This window comes from Pleuronectes platessa, chromosome 14, assembly GCF_947347685.1.
Source record: "Pleuronectes platessa chromosome 14, fPlePla1.1, whole genome shotgun sequence".
In the NCBI taxonomy this organism is placed as follows: domain Eukaryota; kingdom Metazoa; phylum Chordata; class Actinopteri; order Pleuronectiformes; family Pleuronectidae; genus Pleuronectes; species Pleuronectes platessa.
The window spans coordinates 14,598,051-14,615,433 of NC_070639.1; the positions used below are offsets into that span (position 1 = coordinate 14,598,051).

A 17,383-nucleotide genomic window follows, 5' to 3' on the forward strand; every position below is an offset into this window, starting at 1 on the left:
TGTCTCAAAACAACTAAGCTTGTGCAATCACAGTTTTCAAAATGTTTTCTAAGATGTTCAAACCAAAAATCCCCATTTGTATTCAAGGTGATTTAACTTTGGTTGCCTTTTAATTGGACAATATATTTGTATCCATGGCTTTGCCCATCTCTGAATTAACATGTTGGTCAATTAATGCATCATGAAGGAAAAACACACTCCCAGCTAGTTAGCCAGTCAGCTGTTTTTTTTCTTCCATTGTTTGTATTGATCACTGGTAACAAATCCCGATTATTAATTGCTGTTTGCTGCGCCTTCCGGTAGCCAAAGCACTTCCAGCAAACTGCAATGCACAAGTGACCCAGGAGGATTGTGGGACAATAAATGGTGATAACAAAAACTCCCATGATTCCACGCTGCCTCATGCCATCAAATTTGTTATTTGTTTTGATTGAGAAACCCGCTGTTGACCTCAAGACGTAGTCCTTCATTCCTCCTGGAATCCACCTACATGCTGAGGTTAAATCTGATTCTTACAACCAACAAAAGCGAAAGGGATGTTCACCTTTCTGTGAGTTATTGTTGTATCTGTGTGTTTGATGGAGAAATGGTCAGAGTGTGTGTTACTCTCTCTAGACCATCTGCTGTAAGTGATGATGGTTACACACAGTTTGAAAAGCTGCCAAGAAGAAGAAGTGAGGAGAGGCCACACAAACACACTTGTTATGATGTTGTGTGTGAACCACTGAGGACTGACATCTAACACCCGAACTACCTCTCCTCTCCTCTCAGCTAAACGAAACAGCCAAGCAGTTGATGGAGATCGACAAACCGACGCCAACGAACGCTCCAGGCCCGAGCTCCGAACCCGCCCCGTTGGGCCCCTGCTCTCCCGGCCCCTCCCCCAGTGCCTCCCCGTCAAATGGGAACGGCTCTGGCCATCGGCGAGGGGAAGGAAAGAAAAATGCCAAGAAGCGACATTCGTTTTCGGCGCTGTCCGTCAGCCAAAGGGCCGCCCAGCTCAACAACAGGCACAGCATGGAGATCTCCCACCCAGTGCTCATCAGCTCCTCTGACCCCAGAGCTGCTGCACGCATCCAGGTACACACACACACACACACACACACACACACACACACACACACACACACACACACTATCTCTTTCTCTCTAATAATAATATGTATTGAGATTTAGTTTGACTCACTTTAAAACTAAATCTCTATTGGAGTGGGTTTACCTGTGTTCTGAAGATAAACTTAACGAGTCAAAAATGTCACTTACACATCCCAAGGAGACATAGCAATAAAGTTAGGTCTTCAAATATCAACAAAGCCAGGTCGGCATCTGTCTTGCATCCTTTAGCCTCTTTCAGTGCTCAGCAATAAAGGAAATGCTCAGATAATGACTCACTGGATCACTTTCTCCTTTCCTCCTCTTCTTTTCCTCCCCTTCGTGGTCGCTGCCATGACGTCCACATTGAGAATAGCTGCTTGTTCTGCCTCTAACTTTAACTGTATCAAATGTCTTAAAGCTGGTCATGGATCTTATATGTAAAAACCTATCCATGAAAAGCGAATCATTAAAATGCTTTTTATTTATAATTAATCTGTATGTTAGTCAAGCACATGAGTAACTTTGTCCTGCTGATATTTCATATTCAGACTCTAAACGTTGCACTTTCATTCTGCAAACCGGATTTCCCTTTGGCAACTCTTTCCCTCAATATAAACTATCCCCCAATCATCCATTCTGACACTTGCATATGAATAAATTGATTCCTCTCTCTGACAGCTTTCAACTGCACACGCGTTGCCTGTGGTTGCATTCACACCTGTGCTATAAGTGTTTTTGCTGTCTCTGAATAATACCCAGGATGCATACTGCCAAGCTGGAAAGGAAGCAGGCCCCCACTACAAAAAACTAACAACACTCTGCATGTATCTTTGTGTTTGTCTTCAGGATGCTTCTCCCCCTGGTCCCTCTCCCTCCTCGACGGGGGTCCTGGTGCCCCCCAAAGTGGCATCCATCACCTCGGAGCTGCTGGCCCATGCCAAGGTGCAGCTGCCCCTCAACATGTGAGTACGCCTCAGGGTGCTGTCAGAGCAACACACCTGCTACCTGGGTGTTTAGTCCCGCCTCACGCCCGCCTGTTTCAGTTTTATTAATGTGTGAATTTGTGCCTGAGAAGCAAGTAGGATTTCTGAACCCAGCTTCTGGCTGTGTTAAAAATATTTGTTCTGTACTGTGCCCAGAGATATTGGCCATGTTCCACTACCTCTGAAACTACATTTACTCCTCCACTGGTCAAGGATGAAATCCTCAGAAACGACAATACAGTCACAAGTACAGTTACATCAGTCTTTCATAACAAGGCTTTCAACAGCACTGCCACAGTCTGTACTGTGCGTACTCTGCATTTTTCTGCGGTGTGTTGTTTGCTTTCATAAGCTGTTTTCAGACACGTACTGAACTCTGGATTTTCTCCTGATACTTTGGATGTGAGAACACAACAATAAACATTTTTACTGCCAGCCGCCTCGTAAAAACTCCAGAGAATGTCCAAGTGAGAATGTGGGAGTACAGCAGGATATTGTCTGGAGAATTCACATCGAGTAGGTGGGCGTGTTGATGACGTTTTTAACACACGATGGATGTAAAACTTAAAAATAAAAGAATACAAATATTTATACACATAGAAGACACAGACAAATAGGTTTTGAAGATAAGAGCCGACGTCGATGTTGAGATTCCGGACAATCTCCTGCTGCATTCTTCATATGTGAAAGGCAAAGTCTGTAAAATGACCTAATCTTCTGAAAACAGCTGTAGAGATGAGCATTGGGAAATTCAAAATGATCCAGGAACAATGTGACTTTAGGTCTTTACTATCCAATGCAGCACTGGATATACATTAAGCTTAGAATCAGTACAGAGCATTGTGCTTTGATGTTTCAGCTTTTAAGGATTGTTGAAGGAAACCCTGGAAAAGACATTGTGGTACGAAGACAAGTAGAAAACAAGTGAGCCTCAATCTGAAAACCTAAAACAAAAACTATATACAGTATGGCAGTAGCTCATAGATTCACATATCAAAAATTATTACAGGAAAATTTTGGAAGCTGCACAAGTGAACATTTGCAGCTATGTTGTTTCAATTCAATCAAAATATGTTATTCGTCACTTAACGGACAATTCGAGTAGGGAAAGCAAACAAAAGTGAACAGAGAATTCATCCACACAGATAAAGGCGTGTTTGAATACTAAAAAATCTAAAAATGGAAAATATGGACCAACAAAAACATACAAAATCATGTTCTCTCTCCACCCCTCACCTGAACACACCGAGGATTTCTGTGTTGTTGTGCACGTGTCTGATGGGAGAATCTTCTGCCGTGTTGTTCATGTGTGAAAGGCAAACTCAGAGGAAAGTCCAGACCCAATTGTGTGGACATGTGTGTCAGTAGATATTCTGTCCATCTTGTTAATTATGTCCAATATAACATTGGATGTGTTGTTCACTCACACTCGGCTGTGGATGTACAATACTACAAATTCATGTTGTGAAATTCTCCTGGTAAAAAATGTGGGTGCAGAGACACAGTCCACATCAATATCAGCCTTACGTTCTTTCTCCCTTACAACTAACAGCAGACAAACAAAGCACATTCTGCACTGTGCTAACTGCATCAGTTTCACTTCAATTCCTCAGATGCATACGTGGAATGTTTGAGTCGTCTTTTATGAAATGCTGCTTTTATTTTCTAATCATGGTCAGTCGACAGCTGATGGAGAAAGGGAGCAGAGAGAGAGAGTCAAAAATCTTGAACTGCAAATGTTCCAATGTCACGGTCAGCATCTTAAACCCTCAGGCCACCAGGAACTCAGGCAGGCAGGTGTTCTTTTTTTGTCAAAAATGTACCTGTACTAATGTGCTAGAAAATCTAATTCCGTAGCTCTGCACTGATATTTCAAGGCTAATATGACTCGGTGTTCATACACAGGACAAACTGTGCAAGCTGCAGTCAGAGGCTCTGCTATTGATTCCGCCAACTTCACACGGGCCGATCATTTTTTTAACAGATTAAGGGCCCAAATCTACCTGACACACTCTCACGGGCACAATTATATTCTCATGGAAATGTAACAACTCCAGTCACATCCAGATGGCCGGTGCGCAGAGCGGGAGGGTTCTATAATTTACCTCGTAATTAATGTGGCAGGTAACTGCCAGAAAGTCATGGGCATCTTCAAACAGAGCTTATGGACTAGTTTGAGTTTTAGAGCAAGAGGTGAGGGAGGATATTTTGGGATATTTGTGGAGAATGATGACATTTGCTCGGTTCTCCCTTCTTCCGAGGTTAGAATTAGCTTTACGGATTAAAAGGGGACAGGGAAGGAAGTGCCAGTCAGGGTCTTCAGGGGTATGGAGGTAAAAATGAGTGAATCTGCTCTTCAATACCATCTCGTGTCCCGCCTGCAGGATCTGAGTCAAATACAGCAACAGTCACATTTAATCAAATATGGTTAGATTTTATTAAAGCAGTGCTGCAGGTACAAACGCACTTCTGTTGTGTGCACGTACCCACACAGATGCATGCACACACAATTGCATACAATTAATACACGAGCACACACACACACACACACACACACACGATGAATGTTCGTCCGGAGCAGGTTTGTCCCACTGATGAGGTCGGACGTTTCCATCTTGACCTGGCAACCTTGTCTGTTGCCATGGGGAGATGGGAGACAGTTCCCACATCTGTTACCATGGCAACGGGAGGCAGCGCATATATTGCTTGTTTACTCTTTTGGTCTGATCGTCTTCTGGTGGAGTCTGGCACCACTGACTACCAGTGTCTCCCAGCGACAGGACCAGGGACTCGGTTATGTGATAACGCAGCTGAAATAAACAATACGCATGATACATAAATTCAGTCTGTGGGAAGATGCTAAATACTCCATTCATCAGTGTGCCTGTTTCTATAGGCACGTTAACAAGGACGTGTTGATTAGGCAGCCATTCACTACCGGACTGTTTGGGAGGTGGAGATCATTCAGTCCGACACAGCCCACATGGGGGATGACGTACTGTAAATCAAAAATACTATTTAGTCCACCCCAATAAACTTCAATGTGAAACTTGATCAATTGTTTACAATGTAAAAAAGACACAAACTTTTGCTCAGGCTTCCAGATGTGAAATCTTATTTTGGGCTCATTTTTGTTAATTAGTCCGGAGAAAATTAAATTCTCTTAACCATTTTCTACACACTGACAGTAATTTCTACTCATTTTATGAAAGGATTCATTTACTAATGTTCACTTCATAATTGTGCATTTAGACTGGCTTTGCTTTTGCTCAAACAGCACATTAGGACTAATCCACTGGTTTTGAAATGAAGACGCCCAACGAGAGATAAATGGAATGAAGCAAATTTTTTTGATTATCTGTCGTACAATGTTTGCTGCAGTTTTTCCGACAGTATTTGACTCACTTTCCCATTTCGTCTGTTGCTCATTTTGTCGGCTTTGTTCCCCAGATATCTGGCTCTGTACGCCTACAAGCCCCAGAAGGCTGACGAGCTTGAACTTAGGAAAGGGGAGATGTATCGGGTGACGGAGAAGTGTCAAGACGGATGGTTCAAAGGCACCTCGCTGAGAACAGCTGCCTCCGGTGTCTTCCCAGGAAACTATGTCACCCCCGTCTCCAGGTCAGTGAGCCCAGGCTTGGGCGGGGGGGAGGATGGGTATTGAGGTGACACAGCCTCCCAGGGGATTATGTCATCCCTCACATCCAGATAAACGCAAGTAGCAATTATAATCATATCCTATAGGGCTGTGCAGTTGGCGATGGAGGTTGAAGTAGCTCTTCATTTGCCCGATGTGAGAAGTGAATTGCTGCAGAAGTGTGAGCACAGTTAATTCCCCAAGGCCACATGTCCTGTTCAAACCTCACCTCCATTTATTTAGTTCGATCATGTGAGTTGAACAACAGAATACAATCATGCCAAGGTCCCTAATTTTATCCAAACACAATAACACTAACACATTAGGTATGATTAAAATTGTCATTTTTCATATTCATTTCCCAGCTCCGACTAAAGATACAGATCAGCCTGAGCAGCGTAATTTAGGTACTTGTGTCAGGAGGGAATCGTACAGAGTGTTCTCCGGCTGCCTCTTATCTCACAGGCAGGCCAAAAGACAAACCAATGTTCTGGACTTTTGATAGCTGAGTCGTAATCTGCACATACTGCATTCCTCATGGAGATAATGCATTGTTCCTGCTTCGGTCTGTTGTGTCCCACATGTCAGGCTTATGTTTACACCTCGGAACTGAATTTTGGTGCAGATCCAGGAATTTGGTTCACCCTTTTTTCAAGCATTGATAGACAATTTTATAATTCATGGATTTTGATGAGAAAAGGGATCTAGTGAATTTAAATGTTGTTTCATAAGGGGACTGTCGGGCCGTGGTTGAGGTATGTACGCCACCTCTGAGTGGAATTCAGTAAAAAAATATAATCCTCACAATTCATAGTGGAACAAGGTAAATACATTTATACAAGTCATTGAATTTGATTTCAATACAAACTTGAATAAAATATTATGTAATATGCAAAACAGCAGTCAGCACAGACTGGCTTTCCTAGTGTTTGGCCAGCACTATATATTCAATGTAGATGATTATCATCATCATTGTTACTGTTGGCATCCTGACCAGGGAGAGCACAGCTGTTAGAACCAAATCAAACAGAAGAATGAGTGTTCTGAAAGCATATTTGGGGAATTTAGTCTCCCTCATTATGACTGAACATGAAAACATTTCCAGTGGCTGTTTATCTAATCTGTATTCTGCTCCGTGATGCATTTGAAAAAGAAAAAAAACATAAGAGGAGAAGAAAAGTGAAAGCGAGGGAGATTTAGGATAATAGCTGGAGAGAAAGAAAAGAGAGGGAAAAGGGAGGGAGAGAAAGATAATGAGAAGATGATGTGAAAGATATGGTACTGCGGGATACTCGGATGGGGGTGAGAGAAGAAATGAGAGGTAGGGGAGGGTAAACGGCTCAAAGGAAAAGGGTGATGAAATAGAAGGAGGTGGAGGAAAACTGAAATAGATGAGTTGAAAACAAAGAAACAACTTGATGAGGAGGTGGAAGGAGCAGGTAAAAGAAAGAGAGTGGCACAAAGAGATGAAAAACAGCAGGTGTCTCTCTTCACTGGATATGAATGGCTGCTTCACATTCTGCAGTTACGCAATCTCGGAAAAAGCGCGAGAGAGAGAGAGAGAAAGAGAGAGGTAGAATGGGCGAGTAATCAAATGAGAGGTAATTTGTTATTTCTACACGAGCCTACTCTCTCCTTCTTCCTCCACTCCCCCGCCCGAACCCCCCAACCTCTTCCCCTCTTTTGTCTGCAGTGCAGCTCAGAAATGTCTCAGTATGATAATGAGGGTCTGCCAAACGTGCACACACACACAAGCACAGCCAGCCAATACATGCTGATTGTATGGACATGTCGTACTTTTTAAAATGCACTTAAATGAGACAGTATCTAAACTTAATTAACTGAAGAAATAAAGCAATGTGAAGAAATAACAGCATCATGTGGAAACCTATGCTAACCTACCAGCCCAAGCCCATCTCGTCTTGTAATACCACTTCGTAACTTAAGAGGCGATAGTGAGTCCACTGTCAGGGCTGGCACTTTTTCTCTAGAGAAGTTTTTTCCAGCATTTTCCGCCTTTATCGACAAGACAGTAAGCGATAGAAGACACGCAGCAAAGGGCCAGGTCAGGGGAGCACTAAAGCCTCCATTTGCTTAGGCCTATTTTAAATTTGAATAGTCATTCGGTCCAACATGAGATGAAGAAGTGAACTCTCTCTGTGACATACCTCCCCCTTCCTCAAGCTCAGCTGTCGACACTGCTGCTCGAGCTGCTACTCCTCTCCTTCCTCGAAACTTTCACGACTCCCAAAAAAAACACCAAACGAGACGAAGCAGGAAGAGGTCATAACAATGTCCCTCTTAATGAGCGCAGCCGAGGCGAAGCTGTAGAGGGCAGATTCTAAATTCTGACCAACTCACTTAACCTCTCCTCAAACTGTTTGGCCATATCTTAGTGTGTCACTTGCACTTTTGACTACTCGCAATGTCCAAGTGGCAGCTTTTTAGAAAATGTGCACAAATACAGTTGGAATGAAGGTTCCGGCTAAGTATTTATCCAAAATTGGGCATAACGGAGCCTTTTACTAGATTAATTTGAGATTTTTTAGGATTTTTACACCCTGTTATGAGTTTTCATTAATTGACTCCTCTTTTTGAACTGTATTAAGGCTTAACAAAAAGCATTGAATACATCAATATGTGGCTTTACACATTTCAAATGTATTTATCAAATTTAATTCGTATAGCACATATTCACAAATAAGAATATGTCTCATAGGGCTTAACAAGGTGTGACATCCTCTGTCCTTAACCCTCAACAAGAGTAGGGAAAAACCACTATCCTATTAACACAGGAAAAAAAGATGCTGAGTGTAGCTGAACACATCAACAAAATTACCATATTTACAACATTGATTAGAAGAAACAGTTATCAACATAATGGAAAGGTGTGTCAATGTTAAACGTATGTATACATAAGTGAATGCCTGATGGAGATGGAGGGAGAAGCAATGACAGTTGAATTTGAGGAGTTAGTGCCAGCTGCCACCACGATCACGATGCCTTACCACCCACGATCAGGATCCATGGGTTTACAAATCCAGGTGTAAATCTCAACATATCTAAAAAGCAGTTAAATAAATGTGTTTTGTCCATCGAGAACCTCAACTCAACAAATCTGTGAATATCTTTGCTGTTTCTGTTGGTTGAAAAAAAAAAAACACACACACACACACACACACCCTAAGAAAGCCAGAACTCGATATGTGCATGATGGGAAGTCGATGGGCAGCCATAAGAGTGTGAATACCGCTGCGTCAATGATGTTCGCCTCACTGTTCTGCCATTCAGCGCTCTGCAGCCTGCAGCTCCATGCAAGGTACAGCAGGACCCTATGTTGTGATGATCCACCAGTCAGATAATGGCACTTACATCACTCGTCGCTCCTGCTCTGCCATTATGGACAAACTACCAGCGATAAAAGTTTTTTTCTAAACAAGAGTCCACACTTTTTTAGTGGCTTTGTGAGGATATACTCTACCTATAGGCTCTTTGTCGCTTTGAGCTAGTGCTATTATCCTGGTTATTGTTGATACATTTCACTATAAGTACCGGACAGTTAGCTGTTGTTTAGAGTTAAATGCAGATAAGACTGAACTTCTTATCATAACTCATGATATCGTCTAAGGTATCCTAGTGTTTGGGTCTCTATCTCCAACTGAAAATTCCATTCTTAGAAATCTCTGTCATTTTTGATCAGTCTTCAGTTTTCGAACAACAGCACATCAAAGCTCTGGTCACCTGGGCATTCAAAGTTTATTAATATTAAACATGCAGTTTTTCTTTTCCGATAACAGAGGTTAGAGCTGACGGAAACCACCAAACATCAGATCAGATCATTTGAAAATTGACGAGTCAATATCTCTCTACTCTCTCATCTTTGCAGGGCTCCATTTGGAGTGGGTGCTACCCGCAGCTGTCTGTCCAGTCCAGTCGGAGGGTGTAGTCAGGTGGGGAGCAAAGTCCCTGACCCTTCGTCTCCGGGGTCCCCGGGGCCCTCTTTGCCCCGTTCCTCCACCCCACTGGTAAACTCAGCCAACTCTGTTAACGCCGTCAGTCCCGCCTCCTCGCCTCAATCTGCCGCTGCCCAGTTGAAGAACTGCCTGCGCTCGAGCCAACACACAAACCAGGCACGCACCTCAATGCAGCTGGGTGAGCTATAACACACACACGCACACATACAGACACACACACACACAGACACACTTATGGTGGCACTCAAGAAAGACATAATTGAGGACTCAGAAATCGAGGTACTGGTGTGAAAGACGAACCGCCTGCTGTGAAAGGAGAGGTGAATCTCGTTACACTCCTCCTGAGAGATGTAAAGTAAGTGAAGAGAAAGTATTGATGACATGTAGACGTCTCCGTCTCTGGTAGTTTTCCAAACTTCAATCCTCTGCAACTTCACCCCCTGCGATGGCTCATTAGCCGACAGCCTTAAAGGAGCAGAGTCCAGATCATGTGGGACCTCGCAGTGTTGTAGGCCCGTAGTCTCTGATTACAGGATAATAGAATATTGATCGGTCATTAATTCAAGTAGCCTCCACCCCATGTACAAATATTCAGGCATATGCTCTCAGCAGCGTCTTTGACCTCCACTTTCATCAGTGCTGTTAGTCATGTGTTAAAAGAGAAGCTGGATAAATGCCAACATGAATGAAGAGAATGCTGGAACATACAAGGACAAAAGTATGTGGACACGCAAACATCACAAACATGTTTAATATTTCATTTTACAGCCGTGGGCATTTGAGAAGACATATAATGAATTATTAGTTTGTATTTGTTTTATTATTACAATCATTATTACTTAGTTAGCCAATTGTAAAAGGCCAAAGTTCATAGTAATGGTAGCTCCTCTCCCACAAAGAGAACACTGCTCCTGAAACGACGATCTGTTGCCTGGTCGATACTCACATGGAATCGTCATGTGACATTGTGATGTCATTACATTTGCATAAAGCGCACCTACCGGCTTGACACGCCCCCTAACAAGCAATAAGCCAGTGGTGGCCGATACTTACACAGGAAGAGTTGACCAATCACAATAGAGTGGGCCTGCTGGCCAATCAGGGCAGACTGGGTTTCATCATGTTTAGTTATCATGATGCATATGACATCATAATACTCCACATTGATATAATAGATGCCTCGTGGCTCACCTGAAGTACGTCCATGTAAAGCTGAATCAAAGGCCAAGATGCTCCGGAAGCAGGGGACCAATCAACTTAGAGGGTGCTCGCTGGCCAATCAGAGCAGACTTCATCAGGAGTGGAGGCCTTAAAGAGACATTTCAGACAGAGGCTGAAAAGAGGAGCTACAGCAACGTAAAATATGAGGAAAGTGATGCATCTGCTGAGCATTAGAGCATGTAAACGTTTTTAAGTAATAACCCACCTTAAAATTATGATCCTGAATATGAGCAGAATATGTCTCCTTTAATAGCCTCTTTAAAGAGCAGAGAGGGTACAGAGATGATAGGAAATGAGGGGAGAGAGATGACGCATGACGTGAGACAAAGGTCCGCAATTAAACCAGGGACATTGCAATTATATTGCCAGTATCTCACATCTGTAGCTCAGGAGGAGACCCCTACCCTGCATGGGACTGACCTTTGGGAAAATAGATGACAACATGAAAACCCCACAACAAAAAGAATGCAGACGGCTGCTGGAGTCTTACTGTGAGATGACATAAGGCCACCATGTTTTCGTTCTGTGACCACTGAAACAGAATTGTATTGTTGTAAATAAATTCTGCATATATTTCTTTCTGCAAAGTCGTGTATATGAGAGGGTTGTGGTATTGGCTGTATCTGCACAATGTTCACTGCCGGTGTTTTTCTATTGGTCAGTCACACGCACAAACAAACCTGCGTCTGCTAAAGGTCTAGATCATATCAGCCTCGCTCTCCACTCAGAGTCTATTCATTTCTCCAGCATCCCTTTTTCTGTCCTCTCTGTGTCTGTTCTGTCTCCCTGAGAAAATAATGGTGAGGATGAAGAGTACACAGTGTAAGAACATTGCCAAGAATAACACACAGCTACACACACATCTGTACTCCCACGTACATACACAAATGAACAGAGACTCACAAACACACAGTGGAATGACATCACTGTGTTTTTTGTTTTATGGAGGCGTAATGACAGAGCTTCATGCCTCCCTCTCTTGCTCGCCACCCCTTTCCCTTTTCTCTCCTTTTTTCTCTCTCATACACACACAAACACACACACACACATACACACACAAACACACACACACACACACACTCATGCATCTGGTCTCCATTACAAAATAAAGTATGTGCATAGTTCTGGCGTTTAGTGGTTTTATCACATGACCAATTCGCCTCTCTGTGGATTTCTGCACGGTACTGCAGTGTAGAAGAGCAGGTGGTTAGCAACCGTGTGTGTGTGTGTGTGTTTATGAGTGTGTATTATTGTGTATTTTTATTCTAAAAGCACCAAATGTCCTCGTACAATTTGAAGGCTAAAAAGCATTGACAGTCTCAGCCAGTTGTTGTTGCTACACAGGGTTTACATCAGAGCTATGAACTCAATTTAAACTTTGATTACTCATTGTTAAGTCCATATGACATAAAAGTCAATGTGGCACAGAATAAAAAATGTGACTAATTTCCTAATTAAATGAAGGTACTGCTTTTTTAAATCTTATTTCTGTTCACGCTTTGGAATTTTGTTGATTCTCTGCGTTCCGCCCAGTGCATTCTGGGATGTTTTCTGGTCGTGTGGATGTATCTTCCAGAAGCCAAAGAGTAAATGTGTCCTTGGTTCTGTTTATCATGACTCATACAGACAGACAGAAGCCTTATTTCAGAGACACATTATTTTAAAACCAATTCTCTCCTCAGACATTCTCTAAGAGGATCAATATGTTCCCTTTGGCTCTACCACACACTGATAGCTGCACTCAGTGACAACCCCTCTCATTTGTACTAATCCATGTGCGTTTGTGTCCTTTGCAGTCCACAGTCCCCCTGCCGGAAGCCCAGAGCGCCCGACGGTGGCCCTGTCTCCCCTGCGTACTCAGAGCTCCTCCCCGTCGCGTTGCCCCGGCCAGTCGGGTCGTCCCCTCTCCATGGTGTCTCCGGGACCCAGCTTAGGGCCCTCGCCCCTCTCCTCCCCAGCCTCGCGGCCCCTCCTCCCGCTCTCGTCACCCCTCTCGTGTCTCACGCCTCCCAACGTGTCGGCGGTGCTCCTCAACGGCGAGTCGGCCATTCCGCTGCAGCCGCCATTCCCGGGCCCCTCCCACGCCCCCGCCCACGGCGTCCTCGCATCCAAACCAGAGAAGGTGAGATTCTTGATGAATTATTACAATAACCTTCAGCTTTGCATCAACAATAATCCTGTTAGAAATCCTCTGTGGAAACAGATACTGAGTGGCCTTAACTAAGCTGAATTATTTTCTAGAGTTTGATTGTGTTACAAGAAATAAGAGCATTGAGAACTTTTTCTCCAAGAGAATATTTCAATGTCTTACTTCTTTATTATTTTCTTGAAATGTGTAACCAAGAGCTGAATGTAGCAACTTCCTGACTAGACAGGTATACAAAAAATGGCGATTGACTCCTTCACTGTTGTACACAAATGTTCATGGCTGTGTACGCGCCAACACCTGGGTTCTTTGTACATTGTAAAGTTTTGTGGAACAAGTGTAGCATCAGCGTCTAGACTGCCAAAATATAAAAGAAGAGGAAATTAGCCTGTTCACCCAGGTGTCTTGTTTCCATCACTGCGGATCAGAGCTGATAAATCCCCTTGTCTTCTGCTGAGTCATTTGACGGGAAGTGATTGCAGATTGTTATATCCAGTCCCATTACAGACAAAAGCCAGATGTTAGTGGGTGTTGGTGGATTTTTGGACCAGTGGAAAATGGGTTTTATAAACTTAAACCTGTACATATTGACAGACGCAGCAAAACAGGACATTTCAAAGTGAAAGTGCACAGTATTACGTCTATGGTCGCAAATATCTTCATCCCCTGCTCATTAACAATGTTATAAAGTCCAAGCTGCTGTCTGATGATGCTTGTTTTTTCCAATCAACATTTTAAAATCTAAAGAATCATTTCATAAAGTCACGTTACGTCATCTGGTGTTGACATGGTATAGTGTATGTGAAATCTGTCGTGTGTATGTGTGTGCACGTGATGCGCCAGTAGTCCACCTCTACCACAGCAAGTGTCCCTCACTGGCACTAATGTCATCATGTACCTTGTGAGATGTGCGGCGTTAAAGCTGTGGAGTTTAAGTCAGGCTGCTCTGACAGTGACGGATGGCACCGAACGCTTGCATCTGTCTCAGCTCCATTTGTTTCACCGCTGGCTCCACTGTCTGGGACAGCTCATCTAAGTACATGGCTAGCTGACAAGCAGCTCATTGACTATGGAACAACAGGCAGCAGCCTTGTTTACATCTTCTCTCTCTCTCATCTCTGAAACTCTTATTTCTAATAACAGGCCAGATTCAGGATTATATATATCGTACATTCGTGAATTACAACAAGGTGAACTTTCACTCAGCTGAACATTGGTTAAAACTAGGCCGTTTGTACAGTCTCATTTCACACTGATATAAAAAAAAATATTTCTATTTAAATTTTTCAATCAGATGATCCGCCAAAAATCTGTTGTCGAAATGCTCTAACAAAATTAAAAATCTGCAGAAAACCTGAACACTGAATTTTTGTTAGCAGGGTTCAGTATTGGCACGAAATGATAAGGCAGTGCCATGTTCTGTGAACAAACATTCAGCCGAACCCATCGTTCACACTACCTGCCTTTGTCACGTTGAGGTTTGAAGTCAGGGCGGCGATGAGTCCATCTTTGTTACAGAGGGAATGATGAAGTGGTTATGATAACTGTCTGGCAGACCGTTTGGATAATCTCCGTTCCACACAGTGTCACATTGTCTGGAGCTCAGCCGGCGTCACCCAGTCACACACATCACGTCAGACGTGTTTGGAGACAGTTTCCAAGAAATCTGCACAGGCAGGACGATGGCCAAATGACTGGATGTAGGACGAGTGTGCAAAACAGAAAAGCCATGTTTAAACAAGGCTCGAGTTTAGATAACGTTAGCATTATATTACATTGAACTGCCTTGTGTGACACTACAGACACCAACTATTCACATGAGCACACTTTAAAAAAACTTTTTGCATTGCTTATATAATTAAAATTTTACTTTTAAGTAGTATTAAAAAGTAAATTCACTGCCTAGAATCAATGTCATGCCTCCTGCTGAGTGAGAACAAGCACAGGAAGCAAAAAGTGGAGCTCCCATGATCCACTTCTCTTTTCTTCTTTTAAAACGTGTAACTTCTATCAGATAATTTACCTGAGAAGCATTTAAAAAGCGCTGAGTGTGGGTGAATGAAAGGAATCAAAGAGTACCTAACTCTGTGGGTGTCCAAGACATATCAGCCCTGACTCGGCGATATCACCAAAATCTTATAAGCAGACATGTCCTTACTTGTTACTCCCTAGAGGTTAGTCGTGTTTAAATCTAAATGAAACAGGAAGTTAAAACTAAAAACTGCAACAACCAAAAAAAAACATCAACTTGACCTTAAGCCCGGTTCAGTTAAATAACATTTGACGATTGAATCCTCCCTGAATGTTTTTTTCATTTGCGTGTGTGTTCATACAGTTAGAATGAGCGACATCTTCATACACACACACACACACACACACACACACTCACACACACATTCGCAATCTGTGTGGAAAATGATTTATTTTTAGGGCTGAGGATGTGGATTCTTTGACTATTTATCAATTTTAAAAAGGTTTTGAAAAGTACATGTTGCAAAAAGAAATGATGAAGTCAACAAATATGAAAATAGATGTGGAATGTTTTTTTGAAGCTGACGGCGAATGACACTTTTATTCAAGCAGAATTTTTTTTTTAACTATTTATTTATTTAGGTGTTTTCTCCTCTGTTTCATCACTAGGTTGTTGGGCCTGCTGACAAGCTTGTGATAGTATTTGGTTTTTGATCTGATGATTTGTGAATTATGTTTAGTTTCCATTGTTATACTCATTTTAGACTTGTGGGCTTTAGAATCAGATTAAAGAGCGAGTGTTTGCTGCCCTCTAATGGCTCGTTTTGGAACAACAGCAGCAGTGTGACCCACTAATATAAACTGACACACAGGCGAGCACACACCCTCATAGGCGGCAGATTAAGCCTTTAAGCCTGCAGATGAAAGAATCTCTCCTCCCTCGCTTTTCCCTGCATCCCTCTGTGCTCTCCTTCCTCGCCTCTTACTTTCTCTCTCCTCGCCGTCTTTTCTTTCCTCCTTTCTTCTCCTTTCTCTTCCCTGTCCTCCCCTCTGCCTCTCTCCCTCCCTGAGTCCCTCCTCCACCGCTCCGCTCTCCCTCCATATCCCTCTGCCTTTCTCCCCTCCTGCTCATCTTTATTTTGCTCTCCATCATCTCCTCCCTCTCCCAAATTAAAATTCAAACAAGCTTTATTTGCATGACAGGGAGGAAATCAGTTTTGTGTGCGTTATAATTCAGCACCTTGCCAGCGCACACTCTGCACACTGGAGGCGACTGGTTTCTCCAGGCAGTGAGTGTCAGTGGTTTTATGAAAAAGGGGGATTGATGGTTTGGGGGGAAAACATTTAAATGATGGGAAACAAAGAGTATCCACTTTTCTGCATGCTGTGAGAAATATTGAAATAATGGTACATAGGAAAATGCATAACTCTAAAGCAGTGGCATTTATGGGGAGACAAAGAGTGCTGTAATTTTTCCACATCTGGCTCTGAACCAATATTGTTTCCTCTTTTGAATCATTTGATTTTAATCAGATATCACAAAATGTGATCAGGTGAGTTTCCTGTCATATGTAATCATATCGCTGTTAGAGACCTGGGTGGCACGGTGGAAGTGTGGTGTGTTGCCTTACAGCAAGAAGGGTCTTGGTTTGAATCTTTATCTGGAGCTTGAATGTTAATCGACTGTCTTACACAACCATCTGCTAAGGCATTTAAATCTGGTGTGACTGCTTGACGAACTCACCACAGTAGATAAAGTGATGGGACACAGATGTTTCCAAAATGTAAAATATATAGAAAAAGGTGCAATATTATTAGGATTATCCTCAGAATAATTCAAGATTGCAGAGATGCTTCCTCTAAGAGTCTTTACAAGTTGAGATGGTGGAAGCTTGAGAGTTTATGCAGAGACACACGCGCTCCCACTCAAACACCAGAACCTTGGGAAAGTAATCTCGTAGAAAACAAGAATGTCACTCGGAGGAGCGCAAACCTCCGCCAAGGCCAAACAGCTCTATACATACAGTATGTCTGTTTAGCTTTTCAAATTTATAATTTTGATCTTGAAATGTTTAAGGAAATCAAAAAAAGAAATCCCTGGATCTGCTTCTTTAACCTAAATTACAAAAAAAATTACAGGATCTTCTCCAGCCCAGGTCCCATGACCTCTGCAAAGTTTACTGCATATCAGCTCAGCACTTTTTTTTGCATATTCCTGCTGACAAATAACAAACAACAACCAACAAACACACACAAGCTTCAGGTTATGAACTTGGCTCTGGAGGTTCCTGTGGTTGAATAATTGGGAATTTGTTTCTTGAAGTGTCCCAAGCTACACATGGCACAGTAGTTTGGT

General features: G+C 42.7%; 1 protein-coding gene across 1 annotated transcript in view; it reads left to right on the forward strand.

Moving 5' to 3' along the window:
• Nucleotides 1–17,383, forward strand: part of LOC128455939 (E3 ubiquitin-protein ligase SH3RF3) — a 93,625-nt gene that overhangs the window by 71,936 nt on the left and 4,306 nt on the right. The window contains exons 4-8 of the mRNA XM_053439910.1: nucleotides 772–1,080; nucleotides 1,942–2,057; nucleotides 5,529–5,699; nucleotides 9,602–9,867; nucleotides 12,707–13,032. Coding sequence (XP_053295885.1) covers nucleotides 772–1,080; nucleotides 1,942–2,057; nucleotides 5,529–5,699; nucleotides 9,602–9,867; nucleotides 12,707–13,032 — 1,188 coding nt within the window. The remainder of the gene's footprint in view (nucleotides 1–771; nucleotides 1,081–1,941; nucleotides 2,058–5,528; nucleotides 5,700–9,601; nucleotides 9,868–12,706; nucleotides 13,033–17,383) is intronic.